This window comes from Varanus komodoensis, unplaced genomic scaffold, assembly GCF_004798865.1.
Source record: "Varanus komodoensis strain SLA01 unplaced genomic scaffold, ASM479886v1 scaffold17, whole genome shotgun sequence".
NCBI classification, from domain to species: domain Eukaryota; kingdom Metazoa; phylum Chordata; class Lepidosauria; order Squamata; family Varanidae; genus Varanus; species Varanus komodoensis.
The window spans coordinates 15,601,238-15,628,637 of NW_025335505.1; the positions used below are offsets into that span (position 1 = coordinate 15,601,238).

A 27,400-nucleotide genomic window follows, 5' to 3' on the forward strand; every position below is an offset into this window, starting at 1 on the left:
TCAAAACATTGCCTGAAGAAAAGAACATGGAGGGGCAGACTGGATATTTCTGTCCCTTTATCTGGAAGAGTTTCTGGCTGCAATTTGCCATTTAAAAATTTTGGAATCATAGAAGAGCATTGAATAAGAATTTTTGCATAATGCACACTGCTATGGCATTAGCCATAGTGCACATGTTTATTAAGCAGTGCCTATGTTTATAAAATAAAACAAAGCTTGCTGTTGTAGACACTAAGGTTGCATTGCAGCTGTCCGAGAGCATTCAGTGATCAAATGCTCCATATGCTTTGCATGCTGCTTTCAATGCTTGCACAGAAGGAATTCCCCAAGAGTTCAGTAGAGCTTGCTCCCATTTAAGCACGCCTAGGATTGCAGTGCAGCAGCATAATCTCATGCATGTTTTAAAAGTGTTCAGAGTTGCAAAGTGTTGACATTACTAGACAATGTATATATCAGACATCTTCCCTTTTCTTTTAAGCAGAGATTTTTTCTCAGACTTTCAGGAAAACAGATTGATCTGGTGGCCCTAAACTGCTGTACCAAAAATCTGGTTTCATCATAAACTTTGAATAAGATGTAATGAACCAAAGTATAGGTTTTCCATACCCTGTAAGCAAAATGCTTCATTGATTTTGCTCAAAAAAGCATATCTGAGAGGTGGTGTAGCCTGTGAAACCTCACCCAAAAACAAACAAAAAACCACCACTGTTAGTCTTTAGAGTCCTACATGATTCCTCATTCTTTACTTATCTGCAAATGTATAGAATAAAAATGCTTTCTTCATTTTTAAAAAAGGAAATATTCAGCAGAGAATTAAAATAGTAATTTTCCTGACCATAACCTATACCTTCCCCACATTTTGAGTTACATTAGGGTTGAGTTATGTATTTTGAGCTATTAAGAAAAAGAAACACATCTACTGGCAGGGAAAAGAAAAGAGGGTATTTTTAAAATAGATAAAAATGAACAAAAAACAAACCACAGATTAGCAGCTGCTGCTCTTAGTCATGGGAAACTGGTAATTGCACTGGGGTTGCTGAGAGGTGGACAACTCCTCCTAAGACACAGACATGGCAGTGGAAGTTGTGAAGCCTCAATGCAACAGCAGCATGAATTTTCCAGTACTCACATGAAAGCCCTTCACTTGCTTCTTTAAGCAGGAGTATGATCTTGTGGGCCTACACATTCCTGCTCTTGAGAGCCAATTAACATCTCTGATCACTAATATCATAGTACCTACAGTTTCCCACACTGTAAGTGCCAGGGACAGAGTTTCTAAATATGTTAATGTCTGGACATGCATAGCTTTATGTTATCACTGTGAAATATCTTCATTGTATCTTATTATAACAGACTTAAAGTCAAAATTGCCTTTTTTGTACCATTGGGAATTGATTTCTCTTTTGGAAAGATAAAGATAATTGCAATTCCAGTAATTGTAATGAATACTGGAAGAATCTGAGGAAGCACTTCTGAAAATTTGTTGTAAACCAACAATTTTTTTTAATCAATCTTAAAAAAAAAAAATCTTTTCCTAGGATGTGTGACACGGGAGAAGGGCTGTTCACCTTTCAGACAAGGGAAGGCGAGATGATCTATCAGAAGGTCCATTCTGCAACACTGGCAATAGCTGAGCAGCATGAAAGATTGATGATGGAGATGGAACAAAAAGCACGGGTAAGAAACTTTATCATGTAGTATAAAAGCTTTTTTTTAAAAAAATTGGAAGATAATTATTGTAAAAGTAATCAAAATCCAGACTTAACACAATAGTTGCATTCCCAAGATATTGAAAAACTGACAATATTAGTTACTTTAGACTAAATTCTCCTTGGGAGTTATTTTACACCTAGAGTGAGCTCTGGCAAGTGTATGAATGCATTTCCATGCACTTGACTGCATGCACATAAATCCCTTCTATGCATACATTGCAAACTGGGTTTGAAGCTTCCCAGTATAAAAACTTTTCTGGAACCTAATCTGGAACATTGCCAAGGATCATAAATATGCTGTGAATTAAAGAATAATATTTGCTTTCAAGATTTCCAATTTCTGATCTTCTTTTTGGTATAGCATCATTTCTGCTGACATAGTTCTGTGTATATCTTCATAAAAGACGAACAAGCGCATTGTATCAAAAACAAGGAAAATTTTTGTATCCTCCCCCAAACACAAATAAATGAAAGACAGAAAACTATGTTTCTTAATATAAAAGATTTATTAGTCTCTAAGCTGCAACAGTGCAATGTATTATTTGTATTCATTATTTAAGATCACAGTTTATGACAGTATAAGTGAAGTGAACATTTGCATGTCATGACGATGTCTGATTGCAGCTGTCTGAATCACTTTGTCCTTTATTAGGACCACTTCCTTTTGTGCATCATGCAGCCTTATAGTAAATTGAAAGGTGCAGCGCCTTTATGGTTGACTCGCACAAGCATTTTCTCTTCTACTAGCTTTGGCTGGTGCATTAATTCCAAGAGAACAAAAAATTTTCAGAGGAAAATCTTGTCTAGTGGAAAGTCAATATTCTGAGCATGGCTATATGTTCTCACACATTACATTACATTTGATTTCCTGTAGTTTTTTTTTTTTTTCCTTTCCCGCTTTTAGATGATGACCTAAATGGCTACAATAGAAGGGTAAAAAAAATGCGGTCAAATACCCATTTCAAGTGTCTTCACTGGATGATTTGTATTTCAAAGAAATATTTTTGGCCAGTATCTTGTACGTAGTTGCTCACTCTCTGGCGAGGTTTCATTTCTTCATGCTTTACACATTGCCTCTTCTATATTATGTTGGAAAGTATGGTCTGAAAGTAAGAAGGGGGTGCTGCAAGTCTCCTTTATGAACCCATTTTGAGTTATATAACTCAGGTTAGAAGTTTGCTTACTATTTTCCTTGTTGCCAAAAAATGTGTAAGCTTGTGGTAGATTCCTGGCTACAGATGGTGCACATGTTGTATTTTTCCTTTACTAGAAGACAGGCAGTTTGGAATATTGGAAATAAAAAAGGTGAAACTGTTTTTAAGAAGAAACATGAATTTAGGATGAACCAAAACCAATAGTCCATCCTGGCCTTTTAAAAGTGCTTAGCTTTTAAAAGCCTCAGTTTGAATCCCTGTGTATTTGGCCATTTTTGGCAAAGAGGCAAATTATGGTTACCACTTTTCCCCCCCTGACTCCCACCACCACCACCACCACCTTTAGCAGCAACCAAGTGAATCATAGTGTGTTCCATACTGGAAATAGCCCAATCTGTTGAATTTGACTGGTGGGATGGGTAATAAGAGTGGTTTTGATAAGAATTCACTAAACTTGTAACATTCTTTATCTTCAAAAATGGAAGAACATGCCATTTAAAAATATAAAATACAGGAAAATATGAAGCTGTAACATAAACTCCCATCCCTAGCTAGTGCATGAAATGATAGGATAGCATAGCAGGGCCTTATCTGTTATTTCAAAATGAAGTGTAACTTTATGATATTTTAGGTCATTCTCCTAGATGAAATATTCAGTCAGTTCGCAATAACTAATTCTAATATTAGCAACTGGTCCAGTCCATAGTCATAACAAATCAGAATAAATATTCAGGTAAAGCTTTGGAAAACAGAGTAACCTGGTATTTTTTTTATTACTGTGGATACTACTGGGTATCCCAGTAGTATGCTATTATGAATAAAATTGCATATCCATATAGAGAAAGAAGAGTAAAAAATCAAACCAATGAACAGATCTGCAGAATGATAGCCATGTTCTAGAACTCAATGGTATTCAAAACAACTTGGCATTAAGAAAAACCTCTTTTGTTATTAAGATACATTCCTTTGCATTGTTATGAACACCTTGTTAAAATCATTTATTATTTGTTCATCTTCTGATTACATTCTACAAATAGTTACAATCTACTGTCATGGTATGCACACACATATATATGAACGTGTGTATGTGTGTATACACATATACACACACACACATATATATAGCCCACCATGACAGTAAATGTATATATACAATTATATATATATCACAATCATGTTGAATAGAACAGTAGAAAAAGAAAATGGTCTAGTTCAGCTGTAGGCAGCCTGATGCCCTCTGAGTATTTTGGACTACAACTCCCATCAGCCCCAACCAGTATGATAAATGATCAAGAATGGGGGGGTTAGTCCAGAACATCTGGTGGGCACTAGGTTGCCCTATCTGAATATATCACTTGATTTCTGAATTTGTCTGATATTCTGCTGACCGATCTTGAGATTTACCCTCCCAGTCATGAGGGGCAGAATCCCATTGTCTCATTCCATCAATGCAAAGGCAACTAAATTCTGAACTATTTAAAAAGAGGGTGTGCAAGAACTGTAAAAGTAACTTTTGTGCTGCAGTGGAGTGATATGTGGAATGTACTTGCCCACTCTGTAAACTTTCACTTGAAGCTCAGGTGACAACAGCGGCGAGGAGCGCTTTCCTCCAGCTTCGGCTGATTCATCAGCTGCGCCCCTACCTGGAGTACGACTGCCTTGCAACAGTGACTCATGCGCTGGTGACTTCCCGTCTTGACTTCTGTAACGCGCTCTACGTGGGGCTACCCTTGAAGACGGTCCAGATACTTCAATTGGTTCAGAATAGAGCTGCCAGGCTGCTGACGGGGACTGGACGTTATGTTCACATGACTCCAGTTCTCCGTCAGCTTCACTGGCTCCCCATTGAAGTCCGGGCCCAATTCAAGGTGTTGGTAATGACCTATAAAGCCCTAAATGGCTTGGGTCCTGGTTACCTGAAGGAGCGCTTACATCCATATTTGCCCAGTCGCCCCCTGAGATCGGCGGGAGAGGCCCTTCTCCGGGAGCCCTCCGTGAGAGAAATTAGGAGGGTGGCTACTCGGAGAAGGGCTTTCTCAGCGGTGGCGCCTAAGTTATGGAATGCGCTCCCCAGAGAGGTCCACCTGGCGCCGTCGTTATTTGTTTTTCAGCGCCAGGCTAAGACCTTTTTATTTAAGCAACATTTTAAATGCTAAATACAATTGAATTTTATCTGGCCAGGGCGGCTTATTTTATAATGTGTGTTTTAATTAAGATTATTTTATATGGATATTTTAACTTATTGTTTTATCTATGTTGTAAGCCGCCCCGAGGCTTCGGCGAATGGGGCGGCATAAAAATGCTTTAATAAATAAATAAATAAAATAATGAAAACCCAGAAAGCCATTAAGGAAAGGACCAAACTATAAAAGTTATGGTTTCAGCACATCATTTCAAAATGAGAGTGCTAAAACTTATATATGCATAATGCCCTTTTCCCTGAGACCTGAAGTTTTGGAACCGGACAAACGGAATTCTGGGGTTCCCCTATAAAAGGTATCATTTGTTATGGTTTTGATTCCCTAGCAGTGGAACAGGATTTAGGCTTGTGTTCTGATGAGCCCTAGCTGTTTAGGCTGCACTCCTGTATCAACTCCACAAGCAGCAAGCTCCATTGACCTCAATAGGACTTACTTCTAAGGAGTCCTGTATAGGACTGTGCAGTTAATAGGTGTGCAAGTTAAGCAGGAGCTGTAAGCAGAGAATAGATGATAGAAGGAGTTATATGTTTGTCACTGACAGCCTGTGCTGTAACTTATGTTTGTATCTCCTCAGTTAACCTCATGGATGACCTGCAATAAAATATGTTTGTTCCAGCAACTATTCACCCTGTCAGAATCTATTTCCATAAAAGTGGCTAAAGGGCAAGTTTCCAATAAGACCGAGTGGCTGAATGGGCAGTCCCACTGCACACTTTGTAATTCAGCAGGACTCGGCTTGACAAGATGACTTGAGCTCTTAACTTCCTTTTCTTCCTTTTTCATCATTCTCTGCTCTAAAGCTGGCCTTATTAGTGTGAGCGAAATAATAGCAGAAACTGGAAAGAAATTTCCAGTTCTTGTTTTTCCTGTAAAATCAGATAATTTCAGTAATGTTCTCCATGTATGCCCAGCTATTGTCTGTGTATATTTCCTAATCTGTGAGAAGGAAAAATCTGCATAAAATGAAGCTCTCCATGGTAACCGGTACATTTTTTTAGTGGCCAGTTGAGGCTAAAACAGAGTGGCACTGCTCTAATGATAGATGAATTTAAATTAAGCAATGTTCTTCTGAGAAGAAATATACGAACCTAACATTGTCCTCTATGGACATAAAGGGCTTAATTGTCACAAAGCAATGAGAAATGTGACACTGGCATGCCACATTCATTACCATGGCCAGGGAACCTGTGCTCAGAACATTGAGGGGACAACCTTCATTGAACTGCCAGCGTTCTAGAGTCCAAAGTGCAAATGCGATATCTGAGGTCAGGTAGAAGCAGAGAAGTAAGTCTCTGAAGGATATGCAGATTAGGAGTCAGCCTCACACATGGATGAGACTAAGGTAGGTTTCCTAGCATGCCTCATGTCCTGAATGTGTCCATCACCATGTACCAGTCCTTATAGAGAAGAGTGGGGAGAGAAGGAGAACCTCCTATCATGGACTTCCAGAATAGCAAAATGGTGGGCTGGATCTTAAAGAGTATGTGCCGCTGGTTAGGATGCAGCCATGATGGGAAATGGACTGGTTGTGATGGTTGCCTCATACGAGCATCTGTGTTTGCATTCAGATAGTAATTTGGAAGATTGCTTTAGCTGGCTCAAGGTATAGCACAAAGATGAGAAGGGAGGTGAAAGGAATATATTTGCCTGAGGCTGAGTGTGATTTGCAGTCTGTGGTCTGCATTAGACCATAGTAGGATTTATTTGTTATTGGTCTGCATTTTAAATCACTGCCACACTATCCTTTCATTTCATATAAACAGTACAAGCAGGAGAAACAGGTAAATCTAGATGGTATAAAGTACAGATTCTAAAATGTGACAGCAGCAAAAGGTTTCTGCAAATTTTGCCAGCTTTCATTAGATGCAGAAAGAAATCTGTAAGAATAGGCATTTTGAGCTTCTGTGTAAACCAAAGTAGCAGCCTAGATTTTGATTTCTGTATTTTTCTTACTTTTCAATGACTTCTATTTTTATTCTAATACCTCCAAATTTATACAATAGAATATTGTATTTTTATGCATTGACTGAACCAGAAACTTCAGCTAGTTAAAAGAAATAGTTCCGGGTGCATCTTTGCCCCATATGTGTTGTTTGGGGAGGGGGGGAGATTTTGTCTCAGCAGACAGTCCAAATCATGTACAAACTCTTTCATGTATATTGTGCCTAGATTTTAATCTGCAGTGACATACTTCCACAGCTAATTATGTCAGGAATATACCTTCCTTGCATGTGCACATACTCCACATCTTTTATCTGTCTGCAGTGCTAGAAAAAAAACATGTTCTCCAGCTCCTATAAACATGCCATGTTTTGTTTCCATAGCAATAAATCATTCCTTTAGGTCTTCAGTAAAATCTTATAGGTATACTAGATGATAATTTACATTCAGTGTGCTAATAATACGGTGCAAGACAGCGAGTGTCTCTGTGTAGGAGGTTGAAGGCAGGATCAGAACTTTCTCCTATCCAGGCAGTGATAGTCAATGTATCGAGGCAACAAATTCTATAGAAAATATAGTAGACCAGTCTTTACAAAGGGCCTTCTACACATAGGAAAATGTTGTGTAGGAACTTTGGCACCAGGCTCTTTGAAAAGATAATACCTAAAAACTACATAAAACCAACAATTCCACACCTCCACCTCCTGAGCAATAAATATTAATACAAAGTATGTAATTCATGTCATTATGCTGCAAATTACGCTATTGCATCACAGGAAATTCACAGGATGTCACATACTGCATTATGTATTAATAAACTCCAGGGATCTCCATATTTCAACTCATTTGGAAGTTTGAGAGAATGTTGTGTGTGCTGCAACAAAATGGCTCCAATAGGCAGGTCTTGTCTATTTACAAAATAACTGCCTTGATGGGGGTAACTGTCACAAAGCACCCATTCCTCATAAAGGAAAACTGGTTGAGGCTAAAAGAAAAATAACTTCTCAGAAGCCTACATGTAAGGCAGAAGGGAAGTCTAAGTTCCAACACTAAACCACTCTATTGAACTCACAGTTTTCTGCTCCAACACCTACTTCACAGAAGGCAAACTGGTAATGCTCAGAGAAAGACCCCCAGAGACAAGCAAACTGCCAGACTGTTTGCTCTTCCTCACCTCCCAACTCTCCAAGATACTCCCTACCATTTCCCTAGCTGACCTTTTTCTTTTTTCTGGGTGGCTGAGTATACATCAGAACAAAACAAGGAGAATTAGAAATATCCTTAGAAATAAACAGTGGTGCTGAAAGCATGGCTTCACCTTGCAATAACCTAGTTGCCTACTTTGAAAAATATCAAGAAAAATTTGGAGGGACAGGGAATAGGTGGACACCAGTGGAAATGTCTGCATACCATGGAGTTCCCATGTAGATATAACAGGGAAAATAAAGATAATTACACAGGATTGCTTCATTCAGTGGCATTTGTATATGTTCCATATCATCTACTTCTGGCCTAAATGTTGAGATGAAGCCTTGACTGTAACTATATTGCTAAGAACTGTGTGTTTCTTTGCTTCCCTTCTGTTCTTGATTTGGATTCACCTCAACAGCTATTCAATACTGATGAATTCAAATCAAGACAGGATGGGCTACAAAGGACTGTGCAGGTACTTTTGCCTGCCTAAGGGTCATATTATTTTAAGAGCAGCCCCTTGTGCACATAGAAATCAACTTTAGGTACTGACGATATGTTCAAAACAGTGTGATATGTTAAGTGGACTGCTACTGGGTGGGTGAGGGGCAAGGTGGATACTTCTGGGCAATGAGAAACTTATGGGAGATTCTTGAGTTGGATCCCATCTATAGTCTTCCCTCAAGCAGGAGTGGGCAACTTGTGGACCTCCAGAGGTTTTGGCCTTCAAATTCCCTCATCCTTCAGCACCGGCTTTGCTAGTTAGGCCAAAATGTCTGGATTCCTACAGGTTGCCCACTCTTGCCTTACAGGATACAAGAGTTCATTATAGCTTAGAAAGCTGTCTTCTGTATGCAATGGTGAATAAAAGTAATTTATGCCAAGTATGTCCTTAGCATACGTTTCCAAGTTTGTGACTCTCTTGCTAATTTGCTAATTTGGTGTTTTAAGGTATGTGCAGTGGTGCAAAAAGTAATCTTATATATCAACCAAAATGGTGCTTATGTCTCGGCGAATGTCAGACAATATAATTCACCAATGACATGGCAAATTACAGACACAACATATTTCATCAACATTTGTATAAAAGCCTCTTAAGTGCAAACCATTAGCAGAGCAAAAACTCTTTGCTGTTAAGCTGATAAAAGGCAGCCATCAATATGCTTTTTAAAAAACTAGCATGAGCAAAGACAACTCCCTTCTCTGAGGTCCTAAGAGACTGTGGTCATAATGGGTGAAAAAAGGAAAGGCTGAATCCAAGGGAATGCATTAACATATATTTCATTCAGATTGAGAAGGGTCAGGCCAACATATGTCAGAACAATAGCAGTTAAATGCATGGCCCCAGCAGAGCTTCACCAGAATGATCACTGACAACTGGTAGAATATAGCACTGCCGTACCAAGTGCCTTGTTTTTAGGCTTAGCCCACAATTTTGAGTAAATAAGCCTAGCTACTTCATGCAAACCTAATAGAACAGCGAATTGGCAGTGATCAGATCGGGTTCTGAGGTGGAATTCTGCCTGTCTCATGGAAGGTTCTTGGAAGATTTTGTTTTCTTTTGATCTCACATCTCACATTTAGATAATGTCTGAGATCAAATAGCCCCTTTCCAACAGAAAATGAAGCTCCTAAAACTTCAAAAGCAGTACTGGAGGTTGAGGTACTTTTCTCTTATTTGAACCAAATCCCAAAGGGCATTTATGAGCAGCAGTCCCAGCCCATCTGTATTTTACAGGCCTCTCAGTATGTGCTCTAATGAAAACCAGTAAGTGGGTTGGTTATGTGAAAACATGTTGCAGTACTCAAATACAAGCAGATGTCTATAAAACTGCATCAATAGGTACTCTGTGCACATTCTGTTTGGTGTCACAAATGGTGCTTCATGTTGGGTTGCTTGCATTTCTTTTGATTGAAAAGAAAGTTGGAAAAGTTAAAGAATGGCATTTTTAATCAAATACAAGAAGCAGAGAACTGATAAAGCTGCATGAAACAAAGTGTAATGAACCTAGTCCAACTGTGCAAGCATGCAGCTGTAGGGGTAATGCAGAAACAGCTCTCATTAAGAAGCAGCAGTCACATTGATCAGCTGGACACATCAGCAGTCACATCTCAGATCAGCTGGACAGATCTGAGATGGTTCCATCTCAAAAAGATCATCAAAAAAGTGCAGAGAAACCAAGGCAAAATGATGTGATGGGATATGAGGAAATGCTTGAGCCAGCTTTGCTCATCCTGGCACATTCTCAAGATCCCTGACCATTTGCTTTGCTGGCTGAGCTGATAAGAAAGCAGGACCAAAACATCTGCAGGTTATCATATTGGGAGATGCTGGGTTAAATATCTGGGGGTCTTTACTTCCAAGAAGAAGGACAACAAAGCAGAGGGGCAGGGGCATAGCAAGGACTTATGCGTAGTGTAGAGAAAGGAGATACAGAGACCTTGGGGTTGTCCAATGGTATTTATTGCCACAGACAGACAAAATGGAGTAATTTTATCTAAAAGTCAAAAAGTTATGACATAAGTCCTTTTGATTTCCCTGTGCTGACTTGGGGTATGACTAAATCTGAATCCAGTCCGTTGAATTTATAAAATTCACTGCCCCAAGATATGGCAGCAGTCACTGGTTTATAGAACTTTAAAAGAAAATTAGACAAATTTATGGAGAATAGGTCTAGCAGATACAAGGTTCCATTTGAAACCATAGTTCAAAGGGAGTATGGCATTGATTTACCGTTTAGGAAACAACAAAAGGAGGTGGCTGATACACTAGATGACACTTAGACTAATCCAGCAGCTCTTATTATAATCGATTGCTCATTTATCTTGTGCTGTTCAATAAGTTATAAGGGTGTAGTACACATTTAAAATTTAGTAAATGCAGCTTAGATCAAAATCACACCAGCTTAAATAGCATGAAAGCAGACAGCAGAAATAAAATGAATACAAGAAAATAAAACATATCAAAGATTTAGTTATCTACCCTGCTGCCTATATGCATAAGAATGATTTTTTCAGGAAGCCTCTAGTCCAGCTAGGAATATGCACACAAAAACTGGTAACTGTGTTTCAATGCTACATAAAACTAAATATGGTAAGTCAGCTCAAGCTACTCTGGTTGAAATGTGGGTTTTTCTCATTTTGAGATTTTTTTTTTTAATCCTTGGGAAAAAAGATCAAATTGTAGATATTTGCTTCCATACCCTGCTTATTGTTGCTTAAGTGTGAATATGATTGAATCAATGGTTTGGGGATTTTTTATCAGATTTTATAACTCCAAACAGTAGGGGTTTTGTATATGAATTATTTCATAAATAAGTTTTCTAAATATTCAATATGACTTTCAGAAACTTTTGGTTCCATGTTTTCACAATGATTTCCCCCATGCTCTGTTTCCCTTTCTATTTATGGGAATCACCATAGACACAATTATGTTGCACAGATCAACATTTTTATTGACCAGCACTGATACAGAATCAAGTCAAATCTAGTTTAAGGATAACATTTTTCACTTGAAAAACAATGCTTTTTAGAATTGTACGACTTACGATTGCCAATGAATCCTTGACAAAGAGATGAATATCCTCAAATGTACAAATTAAGGTGTCTTGATGCAAATGTTTGCAATCACAAATCATTTATTTCAAGTTGTTCAACTGATTTTTTTTTTTAAAAATCACTCGGAAATGCCTTGTTTCCAGTAGATTGTATAAACATATGAAGGATGAATTCTCCTCTAATGAAAAAGAAATCCACTAGAATATACCCAATAATTCCATTTATTAGTTATAGCCTTATATGGTAGTGTTTTTGGAGGACTGGGCAAACATCACTGCAATGTACAGGAAGCACTGTGCATTATGTCCTCTTCTGATATAATGTCCCTGTTGTCCTTTAATCATTGTACAATAGCTGCAGTAGAGAGGCCACGTGAGAATTAATGCTGTTTTTCTGAATCATTACCTCCTAATGAGATTGCTGCTTGCAAACCCATGAACTCTGCACACAACACTGCTTCCTGGAGTAGCTGATTCCCAGTTCTGTTGAGCTTTATTCCCAAATCCAGCTAGGTCTGGTTTGGGTAGAGGGGGAGAAGAGACAGATTTCTTTCCCTTGAATTTCTGCTAGAACTTGACATTTTATTGGAAACTTCACTCATAGTTTTAGAACCAGCCCCAGAGGGATTCACCTGCGATATATTTCAAGGGTTTCTAGTAGTTAACAGATACTGGGTATCCTTCCATTCACAGAAGGGTTGTTCATGAAGTAGAAGCTTCTGAAAATGGAAAGAGAAACACAGTTTTTGCCAGTTCTCCTGCAGCCCCTGAGCTTCTTGGGAATCTGCTCTGCAGAGTTGAGGGAACCTGTGAAATAGTACAGGCAGTGGAGTGGGCAGCCTCAGCATTTTATTTAAAGGAACCTCTGCTGGATAAAATTCTTCTGCAAATTGAGGAATTCTTCCCATGAATCGAATGGGACTGTTGGGTATCCAGTGTCAAACAGCTGTTATTGTATTATTCCCATTAGCTTGCTTCCTATTTCTACTTGCACAATTGCTACCAGAAGCAGAGGAAATTTTGTATGTACTCTTTTTTCAATTTCTTTGTAATTTTATTTACTTCTTTGGCATTTTCATATTACTGGCTTGCACACACTAATAACTTCCATAGTTTATTAACATCCTGAACATTTGGCATGTTTTACCTCTTGTATTTAAGATTTGTTACAGAAATCATTAAGTTAAAATCTCTTATATATGGCATGACCCTGGAATCATACTGTAAACCATACTGGTTGATTCCTGTTGAATCACAGTGAATTATACTCATATCCTGATAGTGTGTTGCAAAGACTTTTTGTCTTTTTGCTCCGATATATTACGAGAACCACACTTCTCTTTTTAGCAGAATCTGTACCTTCATATCACTGCCAGGAGGGAGGGATCCAGGCTATGGAAAACACAGGGGATTCCATGTGCTTTTTTTCTCACTTTCTTTATCTTCAATGATTATCTCATTCTATTCTCATTCACATTCTATTCATGTCTCAGGGTGCAATGCTATACATGCTCAGACAGAAAGAAGACTAAAAACTGCCAGTACTCGATAGTCAAATTAAGTCCATGGTGTTGGCTTCAACCCCAGGCTTTCCAGCTTAAGCAGCTGGACTCATGCATTTGCCACTGAGTAAATTTCCATCTTGGGTAATAGACAATTTTAAGCAACAGAAATAAGTCTTCTTTAAACCTCTATTTGAAGCTGATAGCGTTAGTTGCTGCTGTTACCTCTACTGGTCAGTGGCTAAAATGGATGGAACTTTCATCTCAACAAGAAGCATGCTACATTTTTGGTCTGCTTTAAAATTAAACATCTCATGTCTGGCTTTGGTTCCATCTGGGACCATTGCAAAACCATTGCACTGTCCTGTGATGGGACAGGTTGTCAAAATATCCTCCTATTTCAGTTTGCTTACCTGTTCAATTATCCCTTAAGACATAATAGCAATTTAATGCACTGCTTGGGAAGATGAGTAAATATCCTGTAGTAAAAAAATGAAATGTTCAAAAGCATCATTGGGTTTTCCTTCTGAGTTCAGCAGATAATCTTCAGCATGGCTACATCTAATTGAAATTAGCCAGTTGCAAGTGAAATATGTCAATTTAATCTGCTGCTTATGATCAGGATGCCTTGAAACATGAAGGGCAGGTGGAGTGGGAAACATGATTTGATGTGTTTTCTTCATCTTTACAGCTTCAGACCAATTTGACTGAACCAATGACATTACCCAAGTCAATCTCACTTCCTCGTAGCGCATACTGGCATCACATCACTCGACAGAACAGCATGGGAGAAATCTACAGTTTACAAGGTAAGGGTTTGGAGCAGTAGAATGGCATGTCCATTAGCTTCCCTCACGTTGAGCAATACTCATGCAAATTGCTTTCATCTGCACCGGCGGTTTTCTCTCCATTTCAATTACGAAGGCTTGTCATCAAACTCAGTAGGAATCACGAGATAGGCTTTCTCCTTACCCACCTTTTAACTTCTTAGTCTAATGGTGAATATTATTACCAGAAATCTTGCATAGGCTGAAAAGTCAATTTGACAGTTCAGTGTTTAAACAGAATACCTGTATAATGTATGGCTTTTTAGTATCTAATGAGAAGAGGTTCTGTGGAATTTCCTGAAGGAATCTATTTTTTTGATAGAGATTTTTTTTTATTTTGCTTAAACTGACATCTTCTCCACAGAGTTTTTGCTATTTCTCAGTGGCAAATAATAGGCAATTACCAGTAGAGTCTTGTAAAGTATAGAAACAAATTTGGGGAAGTACCATATACAACAGAGGTGTCACTGGTGAAAGCCTAATGCCAGCTCAGAGGTTATATGTTGGAAGGGACATTTTCCCTCCAGTGTATACCAAGACCTTGGAAGCAGGAATATACTAAGAGCCTTGGAAACTGCTCTGTCAGGTCTGCTTGAAATGGTTTGGGAAAACAGTTTGTGATCTTTCTGTGGCTCTTCTGCTCAACTGTCTGCTCCCAGTTAAGCCAAAGTTATATTTGGCTAGTAGGTGTAGAGGGTTTCCTGATTCATTTCATTTTATTACAATATATGCATATGATGTGGGGGTTAGTGGAGTGCTGTGAATGTGGCAGATAAATTGGACAGCTCATTTAGCATGTACAGTATGTTCATTTGGCCAAGCCAAATTCAAATAGTGAGAATTTCCAATATGAATTGTATAGTTGTTGTGGTATCTTAGTAGGATTTGGTTCATGAGGGTTCTGTGAAAAATAGCCATACAGTATTGACCATCAGTTAAGGGGATTTTCTTCTAATGTGCTTTTGTCAACAAAAACATGAGACCTACATATTACAGAAGAAACTACAGCAGTGTCAAAAATAGAGTCTCAAGTTGAGTTCTCCTTTTCTGTAACATTGTGTGTCATTAAATAATCATCCCCTCTCCCTAGCTCCATACCAAAGCTTTAAGGGCAAGGATATGGCATATTACGAAGAATAAGAAACTGACATGAGAAGGTGAGATAGCTAATACTCTGGTAGAAAGGATTAAAATTCAAAGTGGTCTTGATAAGTTGGCACAGTTGACTACTTGTTCTTTTGGACTACATTAATTGAAGAATCACTATCCAGACACATGAAGTGCTAGGTCCTGTCTACTCAACACTGGTCAGGCCTCATCTGGAGTACTGTTCCAGTCCGGGGCACCACGGTTTATGAAAGATGCATGCAAACTGGACAAGGTACAGAGGAGGGTAACAAAGATGATCAAGGACTGGAAACAAAGACCAGCTGGAGAGACTGAAATGAATTGTCATGTTTAGCCTTCAGAAGAAAAAACTGCATTGCGCAGGGAGATGTACCTGATCAGCTTATTGGGGTCTTCCAGCATTCTTTTTCTATCATTCTATGATTTTATGGTTCCATGATAACTTCCTACTTTTTGGAGCATCCCTCTTTCTTTAAATGTATGGTTAGGCATAATATTGCCAAGAAGATATTGATCTGCCCCCGTCACATTCTTATCTGCCTGTCAATAATCTCAGATAAGATCTGGCCCATCACATGTGGCAGAGCACACCTTGGACCTGGTTTTCTATGTTGGATTCAGAAAAAAATGTCTGTGGGTGGGAGACCTAGTTGTGGCTCTGTTAGGATGGATGGACCATTATCTGAACAGCTTTGGCTTTCGCTTGTAACCTCTGTAAGGGTAGAGGATGAAGTTTAGTTGTCTGCTGCTGGTGACTGTTGAATCTAAACAGATTTCTCAGGTCTCTTGGGAGATCTTCCTGCAGGCTTACCCAGTGATTCTTCGGAGGTGCTGGTTACTGCTTGGAATGAGAGAAAGACCTGGGCTCTCAATCCATTTACCTACAAATGCCATATACCTAGTTGTAGAAAGATGTCATCTCCCTGGTATTCTAAGGGTGATGAATGAATAGTGCTGAAGACTTGTAGTAAATGCAGTCAGATGGGGCTGTAGCTGCAGTTGTGCACTGTAAGTTTTGTATTATGCTGTGTTGGTTCTTTTTTTAGTACGTTTGCTATTTTTATCACCACACTGCTTTTTATTATGTGAATTTTACTGTAATATACAGTAAACAGTAAATAGCTTTGGGACAGCTAGTGTCTTAAAAGGCAACCAAAATGTTTCCAATAGAATAAAATAAATACTCTGCAACATCATTTAGTCAGTGTACGCTCTGGCTGGGTAACTTGCAGAATAGTGTCCTTAATGTGTCTATTTGTATACATTCTATGACTTCAGGTGTATTACTTTATGTGCATTCTATTCAACTGAGCCACAACCATGTACATGCATATATGCTGAAGATATGCTTATACAATGTATTTGCAAGCCAGAACGGTTTTATAGAAAATATAGGACATATGGGCTATGTTGCCCAAGGGAAAGCTTAACTGGTGTTGATTAAGCTGAAGCAGTATGAAATAAGAAGTGAAGGGTGGGAGGATGTTTGTTTCCTTTTTTAAAATCCCTTCTCTAAAATTAAACTCACCAGGTGGGCAGCTTGTGAAAATATTTCAAAAGACAGAATTCAATGTGTGTGGTGTAACATGTGGTTTGATATTTTGAATTCAGCAGATAATTGAATGTGGCTAATGTGGGTGCTTTGGGGGCTTTTTGTGTGGTTTCTTTCTCTTTTTAGGGGGCAGGGAAGGTTGGAATTAACCTCTACAGTAAACACAATATGTAAGCATCAAGATTAGCACGATCTTTTCATTCCTCACCCCACTAAACTCTGTAAAATAAAATTGTGCTCCAGTGTGGTGAAGGCAAAATATTTTTCTCTCATTTCTTGATTGGAAAATGGTTGGATATTTAGGTTGTATTTTATCTATACTTACCAGGAAATAATTCCTATTGACCCCAGTGAGTCTTGAGTAGACATATACAGGACTGCACTATGTGAAGACACAAGCCGCTCCGAGGCTTTGGTGAATGGGGCGAAATATAAGTTTATTAAATAAATAAATAAGTCCTTTAAAATATGAGGCTCAAGTCAATCTTGGTGCTAGGCAGCAAATAAATATATTGTGATGATAATATGAAAGCATAAGTCCCAGTCCGACACTTATATGTGCCAACACTTGATACTTTATTATGCATTATATTAATCATGTAATGGAATCCCTTTTTTCCTGCATAGAAAAATGTTGAAGTGCAGCCTCAAAGTTTACTGATGTACAGCACATAGGTTTGCCTGCAATTGTAGTTTAATTGATAAATCTGTTAACCTGCCTGCACTACAACCAAATTTGCTGGCTGTGAGCTTTTCTCCAAATGCTGAATGCACCACAGAGGTGCACTCTGAGATTGCCTTTGAATAATAATGAACCAGCTTGAATGACATTTTCTTCAGGGAGTGCAGTAAAAAGCAGAACTAATAAATCTCCATAGCTAGATAGCTGTTACAGTCACTCTTTGACAGATACTTCATTTTTTTCCCTTTGTATTTAAAATCTGGTATTACATTGTTGACTTCCTTAGCAGTATAATCATTTGTAATGCTGAAGCTGACATGGGGGGAAAAGGAGGAAATAGTTGTCTATATCTTGCCACATCTCCAATTTTCTTAAATTGCTGATTTCCCTAATACAAACCCAACCCTGATGGAATATAGGAGGAAAGTGCTGAAAAATTATTGTTGTACAGAACATCTGCCCTTATATGACATAATGTAGTAGAGGCTTTCTGTGCCCAATGAAATGTGTGAAAGCCACACAAAAACAGTGGAATACCCCTGGGCCTTTTCTAGAACCATAAAGGGATACATTTTAATAGAATGGCATCCCAAAAATGCAATTACATAATTATAATGTGAAAAAGTAAAGATGTTTTGGTTTCAGACTAAAATGTAAAAAAAAAAAAGAACGAACGAAAGAAAGAAAGAAAGAAAGAAAGAAAGAAATCAATACTATAGAACTTAGTAATGGACTGCCATTTCCCCATTACCCTCTTGAATGACTATGTGATTGAATGGTTAGGAAACAGATAGTACTAAAATACTGGGTGAAAAGCATGTGTGGTGGAAAGGGTGAAAAGAGTCATAGTAGATCTTACTGGCAAGAAACGCTGCAGTTAATAAATATATTCCATGTAAGAGATGCCAGGAGTTGTAATCCAATACATCTGGATGTCAGAAGGCTGGGGAAGGCTGTCCTACAAGCATGGGTAAAGGTAATAGTTCTCCATTATTCTTTCTAGAAATCAGAGGAGATAAAAAGTCCCAAGATGCTAGTAGCAGATGGGATAGAAAAGCTTTTAATAACTAAATATATAATAGTTTATGAACTGTTTTCTCTGAACTGCTGATGATCATTCCAGTCGTGCATCCACTGGATATGATCAGTGGGATCTAAGTTGTCAGGATCCCAGTCCACACTAACCACTACACCACACTAGTTCTAACTGGTTTTTCATGGCAAATTCACTCCCAGAATGCTGCTATCTTTTGCATGAAAAATGCTAGCGTTTTTGGTGATTTCAGCCATACTTAATAGATACACTAGGTTAAGAGGACTTGGGTTGGTATTTCAGTTCATTCTGTTTGTCTTGGTTAAGGTTAAATCCTTCCCCTTTTGATTCTGATAGCTTTTTGTATATTTGCATGTGTTTAATGTTGAACCCATGGTGCTCATTTCATCAATGTCTCTGTGCAAGCAGTGCTATTAGTCATCTATTTTCTTGATTCTTATTTTATTGTCAACATTTTTGTTTAATTCTTAAATGCTGACTGTGTCTCTGTGTTACTAGATATGTATGCCTAAAACAATAAACAGGGTATGGTAGAAAAAAATATTCCTAGACCTACAGGAATCTTCAAAGTTTTAACTTAGAGATAGATTCCAGGATACAACCCAAATTTTTCCCCATTTTTTCAATGGTATAGAGGCATTCTGCTCTTTGGCCCCTGCATCTTATTCTACCAAGAATCTACCTTGTTGGCTAATATCCGGCTTAGCTGTTATTAGGAGCAAACCATATCTCCCACTATAAATCCTCCTGACAAATGGGAAATTGTATGGACATCGACTTGTCTGCCAATCCCCTGCTGGTTACCTAGTTGCTCAACTCCAATCAAGTTTGTGCTGAAATATTTGACACATCCCACAGACACAGGCTTATAAGAATAATAGGTGCTATCAGAAGCAAGGAAAAGCTAGTGATTCAACAGGCCTGAAGGTGCATTGTGACGAAGAGGATTTCAGATTCTGGACTGCTCTTGCAACCCCGGTCCCAAGCCTGTAGCAGACTGCCATCTGCATGGTGCAGTCAAATAAGTCATCATATGCAGGGTTTACTGTTTCCTTCAGCAGCTCTTCTCCTTCCTTTCAGAATTTTCCATTATATCAAGAACACCTCTTGGCTGGAGTTCATGCTGGCTTTTATTTCTAGACTAGAATATAGCTATGTGTGAGAAGTACTGTTGTGCAGACCCACTAGTAAGTGGATACAGATAGGTGCAGACACAAAAATATAGATTAGGCCTGTCGATATTTCTTTGCAGTGCCAAGTTAGAGTTGAAATGAGAGATCAATAATGAGAAATGCCATGGTTTTTACAAACAAATTGGCAATGACGTATGGCTACTTTGAAAGTTAGGAAAGTGGAACTCGGAGGAAAAAGTTTCCTTTTTCATCTCCGCTTGGACCACCTTCCCCCACTGTAATTCCAGACTGGGTCCCAAGGCTCTTCAAGCTCTCAGATTCAGGAGAGAGGACTTTTTAGGGGTGATCTTTTCAGTGTGGAACCGCCTTCCATAGGAAATGTTTTTGATGTCCTCGAGTGAGGTTTTAAAGACCTGACTGCTTACATACAGTTTTGTGAATTGATTTGAAATTGGCTTGTGTTTTTAACTGGTAATTTGAAAATTTAAGATGTTTGTTTTATGGGATGTCTTCATCCTGATTTAGCATTTTATTAGATTTTATATATTGTCATTACATTTATGTTGTCTGAACTGCTTTGAAAGACTGCACGGGCCCGAAAAGCAGAATAGAAATATATCAAATAAATAAGGTGCAGATGAAGAGTGACAAGTAGAACATTTGTACATGTCTCCTTTCCTCCACCCTGAGCTAACAGGAATGTGAAAGCAGGAGTTTTAAAGAATGATACAGTACTGATTTAAACAAGAAATGAGCCTAGCTTCCAAAGCTAAGGACAATGGCAAGTCTGTATATACCAACAAATTTCATCTCACTTTAAGCCTTCAAAGGGCAGTAAAAGCAAAGCATAGGTAAGATGATACCACGATAATGGCTACATAGGCATCTCTAAAACTAGACAATGGGCCTGCTGGAAGTGTCATTGGCTAGATGAATTTGTAATTGTTGTTGCTAGTATGAATTATAAATTTTAAAAGGATGCTTGATAGAGCGCTTTTATTGGTGTCCGCATGCTTGAAAAGTAAAAGAAATCTGAATCATTTGGTGGCAGCTAAAATGACAAGAGAATGCTGGAAATCACTCCAAATTCCATCAAGAAAGGAATGGTTGATAAACCCTAACTGAGATTACCTGAAATAGCTCATTTCAGTCTATCCTGAAATGTTATTAGAATATTAAGTTCCACTTTGATGAAATATAAAATTTTAGTACTGTTTGTTGCAATTTTATAGTAGTTCTTGTAACTATTGCAGTTGCTAACATAGTTGTATACTTTTTAGCTTTTAATTGCTCAGTCTTGTTTGCTTGTTGTATGCTACATAATCTAAAATACAGTAAAAACAATGGCATTGTAACGGTCTTTAAAAATAAACTTCTTTCTACTTTAATTGTAGAATCATAACTAGATGTTTTTGAAAACTTGAAGATATAAAGGATTGAAAAGCACACCTGGGTCATGCTGATCAGTCCTTTTTAAAGTCAACCCAGTGGGCATTTTCATTGTGCAACTATAGCTTTGTAATTTAAACTGTGTTAAAAGGATTGTAGGGACATTAATCATTTTGGCATGTACAGTACAGTTGTGCTTATTCTTTCATTTACTGTGGCAATGAAACAATGATAATAATATAAAATACTACAGTATGGATAAACCATGGTTTCTCTTGATGAGAAACAAGGGAAAGCAAGCTCCTGGCTCTCATGCTTCTCCCTTGTATGGCTACATTTCTAAATATTTTGCTTTTTTTTTTCTTTATTTCAGCTTGCTGATTCATCTGAGTCTAACAAAGTATGATTTGTGTTAATTTAAACACAAAAACTATCCAACTGAAAACCATGGGTTATGAAGCTGCTTGTTTCAGCAAATTATCATTAAAATGAACCACACTTTAGCATTCAGTTTGGCACAATGCTAGACTATGGTTAAAGAACAGAAGTGAATATTTACCATGACACTGAAGCACACTATTGATGTGTAGCATACACTGAATAGTTCAGTTATTTCCTTGATTAAATGTATGCCATCTGAGCTGGCTAGTGCATATTTTGCCATGTTCGTTGTTGAATTAATAGATAAAATTTGTAGTTTGGCACAGTACTGTACTAGGATTTTTTGGGGTGAAGATTAAAATAGAAACATAGAAACAGAGTGAGTCAGAAGGGACCTCCCGGGCCATCTAGTCTGACCTCCGGCACCAGTCGTCTCCGCTCACGACATGCCCACCGTGTGCATGCCCAGCCTATCTGTGAACACCCTCACTGATGGGGCCTCAACAACCTCTCGTGGAAACCCATTCCACACCCTCGGGGTCCTGACTGTCAGGAAGTGCTTCCTGGCATCCAAATGGAACCTTGGTTCCCTGAGCTTTGCTCCGTTTAAGCACGTCCTGCCTTCCTCTGCAGGGGAGAACAGGTCTCTACCCATCTCCATGTGGCATCCCCTCACATACCTGTATGTCGCCAACATATCCCCTCTGAGTCTCCTCTTCTCCAGGCTGAAGAGACCCAGTTCCCTCAGTCTCACCTCATCCCCTGCAAACCGGCCACCAACCTTGTGGCCCTACGCTGCACTGACTCTAACCTGGCTATATCTTTTCTGTAATGAGGGGCCCAAAACTGAGCACAGTACTCCAGTTGCGGGCGCACCAGAGTCGTGTAGAGTGGTAGTAATACCTCTCTCGATCTAGAAGCCACACTTCTGGCTATGCGACCAAGGGTGGCGTTTGCCCTCTTGACCACCACATCACACTGCTGACTCATGTTTAGCTTGCAGTCAACCAGTACCCTGAGGTCCCTTTCACAAGTGCTGCTCTCCAGCCACTTGTCACCTAACCTGTACTTATGACACCTATTCCTGTGCCCCAAGTGCAAGACCTTGCACTTATCCACATTGAACGCCATCCTGTTGTCTCCTGCCCACTCCCATAGTCTGTCCAGATCCTTTTGGATCTGGAGTACCTGCTCCTCAATTGTGGCCACTGCTCCCGTTTTAGTACCGTCTGCGAATTTGATCAGCAGACTGTTCACCCCTTCTTCCATGTCATTGATGAAAAGATTAAACAGGATTGGCCCCAGGACAGAGCCCTGGGGGACCCCGCTTGTCACTGACTGCCATCTCGATAATTCCCCACTAATGCCTACCCTCTGCTTTCGGTCAGTCAACCATGCCCTAATCCACTGGACAGTGCTTTGGTGTATCCCAAAACTCCTCAGTTTCTCCACTAGGATATCATGGGGCACTTTGTCAAAGGCCTTGCTGAAATCCAGGTAAACCACATCCACTGCATCCCCTCCATCTAGCCATCTCGAAACCTTGTTGTAGAATTCCACAAGGTTTGTCTGGCAGAACCTGTTTTTGCGGAAGCCATGTTGTGTGGTTGTCAGCTCCCTTCCCTATCTAGCATCACTAGATCTCTCTCTATTATGAGTCTTTCCATTGTTTTTCCTACAATTGATGTAAGGCTAACTGGTATTGTAATTCCCCGTGTTCCTTCTACTACCCTTTTTGAAAGTTGGGACCACTGATTCCACCTTCCAGTCCTCTGGAACTTCACCTGTTCTCCACGAGGCCTCAAAAATGGAGGCCAGCGGGCATGAGAGAACCCCTGCCAACTCTCTAAGTATTCTCGGGTGTAACCCGTCAGGGCCTGGAGCCTTTGTAATGTCCAATGCCCTGAGAAGCCCCTTGACTTCAAGAGGGGTGACTCTAATCTGTGTCTCTAAGTCCCCAGCCTCATCTAATCTCCTATGCGGATATCCCCTGTCCTGCTTTGGAAAGAACACAGAGGCAAAATAGTCATTTAGCATCTGTGCCTGTTCCCTCATATCAGTCACTGGATTTCCTTCCTCCTTATTTAGTAGTCCCATCACTTTTCTCCCCTTTCTTTTCCTATTTACATGCTGAAAGAAGCCCTTTTTGTTGCTCTTGATATTCTTGGCAAGTCTCAGCTCGTAATCAGCCTTAGCCTTGTGAAGAATCCTTCTGCAACGGGCCTCCTCCTCCCGGTATACCCTTTTGTCTATTTGCCTCAGTACCCATTTCCTACAGAGATTCCTCTTTCGTCTAATCCCTCTAACCACCTCCTTTTGCATCCATGGTGGTGCTCTCCTCCACCTCCCCACCTTACTGACTTAGAGGTATCGTCAAGTCTTGCACCTCCAAAACCTCCCTTTTGAGCGCCATCCACCCCTCCTCAACTCGCTTACCTTCCAGTAACCTATCCCAGGAGACTTTCCCCAGTCTGGCCTTCACTTGGCTAAAGTTGGCCCTTTTGAAGGTCCAGCTTCTATTGCTCAACCTACTGCACGTTCGCAGTCCCCTGATCTCAAAGCAAAGGATGGAGTGATCACTCGCACCCAGAGCTCCCCTAATCTATTCTTCATCTATCAGCTCCTCTCTATTGGTCAAGACAAAGTCAAGGATGTTTCCCCCCCTCGTCGCCTCTCAGACCCTCTGTGTGAAAAATCCTCCCTCTATAGCTTCTAGGAAGTGATGTGACCTGGCTGTCACCACTGAGTGAGTCTCCAAACTAATATCCGGGAGATTGAAATCTCCTATAATTACTGTGTCTCTCCCCCAAGATATCCTTAGAATCTGGCCTGTCAGGCCATCATCCAGGGTCTCAAGTTGACCTGGAGGACGATAACATACCCCCATTGTCAGGTCTCTTTCCCTGTCAAAACCCCTAAGTTTCACCCAGACTGCCTCTACCGAATCCCCATCTGTGCTGCATTCTATCTCACTGCATCCTATCCTTCCCAGACATATAGAGCCACGCCCCCACCCCTCTTTCCCTTCCTGTCCTTTCTAAAAATGTGATACCCCTCTATGTTCACATTCCAGTCTTGCCTTTCATCCCACCAAGTTTCTGTGATTCCCACCAGGTCATACCCTCCTATTCCAAGGAGAGCTTCAAGCTCTTCCTGCTTACTACCCATGCTCCTAGCATTGCTGTACATGCACCTCAGCTCCTTTCCACCGCTTCCTTTCCTTGGAGTTCCCAGCCTCTTCCTTTCTTCCCATCCTTCCTGATACCTGGCCCCTCTCTGTACGAGTCCTGTCAGTCCCTGAAGTACCTCTAAAACCCTGCTCCCAGAGCCCTGATCCTCTCCCCACACTTGTCCAGTGCAGACATGTTTCTGGGGGGGCTGAACACCCCCCCGGCTCAGTTTAAAGTCTTCCGGACAAACCTCGCTGGAGCATTTCCAAAGGACCTTTTCCCCATCCTCGTGAGGTGTAACCCATCCCTTGCCAGAAGTCCTTTGGCAAGAAACTGAGTGCCGTGGTCGAGGAACCCAAAGCGTTTCTTCTGACACCACACCCTAAGCCACTCGTTCACCTTGGAAACCCTCCTGTCCCTTCCTGGCCCAATTCCCTGGACCGGTAAGATTGACAAGAAGGCCACTTGGGCCTTTAGCTCCCTGAGTTTCTTCCCCAAGGCCTCAAAGTCCCTGGTGATCCCGACCACACCCTACCTGGCCACGTCGTTTGTGCCCACATGGATCACCAGGAGTGGCTGGTGACCCCCGGAGCAAACAAGACGCTCTACTCTGTCCTTCACATGCTGGATGCGTGCACCTGGCAGGCAGCAAACCTCCCTTGTCTCCAGGTTGGGGCAGCACACCGCCGCCTCAGTGCCCCTCAGCAGGGAGTCCCCAAGAACAATCACCTGCCGCCGTGTCTTCCCAGTAGTGGTGGGCAGTTGTGCCCTGGCCCTCACCTCTCCTGCAGCAGCCCCCTTGCTGCTTGTCATCCCAGGCTGGGGGTCCTGCTGGTCCTCTGAGGCCTCATCAGCCCCAGCCTCCCCAGGCAGAGAGAACCTGTTTCCCAGCTCCAGATTGGTGCCAGGAGAAGGAAGAGGCTGTGCTGGCCTCCTCCTCCTGTGGGTGGCATGCCTCCATGTCCCCCCGGCTGGTCCCACTGTGGCCTCTCCCTCAACCCTCTGTCCAGAGAGGGGCTGCTCCCGGGGGGCCTGGAGAGCTCTCTCAGCCCTCAGGCACCTCAATTCCTCCTCTAGCAGGACCACCAGCTTGCACCGAGGGCAATTGTAACCCTGCCTTTCCTGGGGGAGAAGGGCAAACATATTGCAGCTGTCGCAGTGGACAACAACACCCGTGACTCCTGCCAAGGCCATCTCCTGGTCTGCCATTGGGAACTCTTACGAGACCCTACCTCTGTCCTGCAGTACCCCTTACTCGCCCAGTTCTCCCAGACAAAACCCACACACACATGCAATGATAAAATAAAATTTAAATTGGAGGAAAAACAAAGGAAAGCAAAGCACAGAGCAGCACAAAACAAAACAAAAACAAAGAAAAACAAAGCAATTAAAAACAAGCAAACAAACAAACAAAAACCCTCAGCATCCCAGGGAAGGGAGTCCCCAGGCAGCCCGGGCCGCAGCTAAGGGACGCAGACAAGGCCTTATCAGCCCCTCAGGCCAGTGGCCCCACCTGTCTGCTTCCTCCTGGCCCCTCTAGCCTCTCTGGCCTCGCCTCCCTTCTTCTCTGCTGCTCCTAGCCCTCTGCTCCTCTGCCCTGCTCCTACCTTGCCTTCACCAGTCCCCTGGCCACTCAGCACTCTCTCCCAGCCTGTGCCTGTGCTGCTCTGCCAAGAGGCCAGAGCCAAAATTATAAAAAGGATCATTATATATGCATACACAAATACACTCACACATATATACACACACACACTATATAAGGCCTGGTTCGCCCGGGTCCTACGGAAGATCCGATGCCACCCTCAAAGGCCCACTGTGACGACTTTGCCAGGCATTTCAGGGAGAAACTCGCTCAGATTCGTCACGAGCTGGACTCCACTAATGAATCAGAGGTCTCTGGAGAGACGCCAATGCTACAGTCTGGTGCAAAATTATTGGAGGAATTTCAATTATTGCGGCCCGATGATGTGGACAAGGTGCTTGGACAAGTACGTCCCACCACTTGCCTATTGGATCCTTGCCCGTCTTGGTTAATAAATAACTCCAAGCACGGGATTGGGTCCTGGATCTTGGAAGTGGTTAACGCTTCTCTGAGGGAGGGTCGAGTGCCTGCCTCTTTAAAGGAGGCGGTAATACGACCGGTCCTGAAGAAAGCGTCACTGGATCCAGAGATGGCCACTAACTATAGACCTGTGGCCAACATCCCGTTTCTGGGCAAGGTGTTGGAGCGAGTGGTGGCAGGACAACTCCAAGCACTCTTGGATGAAACTGATTATCTGGATCCTTTTCAGTCCGGCTTCAGACCTGGGTACAGTACTGAATCTGCCTTGGTCGCCCTGTACAATGACCTGTGCAGGGAGGACAGGGGGAGTGCCTGGACCTCTCGGCGGCTTTCGATACCATCGACCATGGTATCCTTCTGGATAGGCTAGCGGGATTGGGAGTTGGAGGCACTGCTTTGCAGTGGTTCCGCTCCTATCTCAACGGTCAATTCCAGAAGGTTGTGCTGGGGGACCATGTCTCTGCGCCATGGCAGCTATGCCATGGAGTACCACAGGGCTCCATTCTATCCCCTCTGCTATTTAACATCTATATGAAACTACTGGGAGAGGTCATCAGGAGGTGTGGGCTGCAGAATCATCAATACGCTGATGATACCCAACTGTACCTCTCGTTTTCCACTAATCCAGGTGAGGCAGTGGCTGTGCTGAACCGGTGCTTGGCTGAGGTAATGGAATGGATGAGGGCCAATAAACTGAAACTCAATCCAGACAAGACGGAGGTCCTGTTGGTTGGCGGATCGGGTTTCGGAGAGGGTGGATTTGA

At 41.1% G+C, this 27,400-nt stretch overlaps 1 protein-coding gene across 1 annotated transcript in view; it reads left to right on the forward strand.

Moving 5' to 3' along the window:
• DOK6 (docking protein 6) overlaps window positions 1–27,400 on the forward strand; it is a 270,546-nt gene that overhangs the window by 201,221 nt on the left and 41,925 nt on the right. The window contains exons 6-7 of the mRNA XM_044426570.1: window positions 1,539–1,677; window positions 13,950–14,067. Coding sequence (XP_044282505.1) covers window positions 1,539–1,677; window positions 13,950–14,067 — 257 coding nt within the window. The remainder of the gene's footprint in view (window positions 1–1,538; window positions 1,678–13,949; window positions 14,068–27,400) is intronic.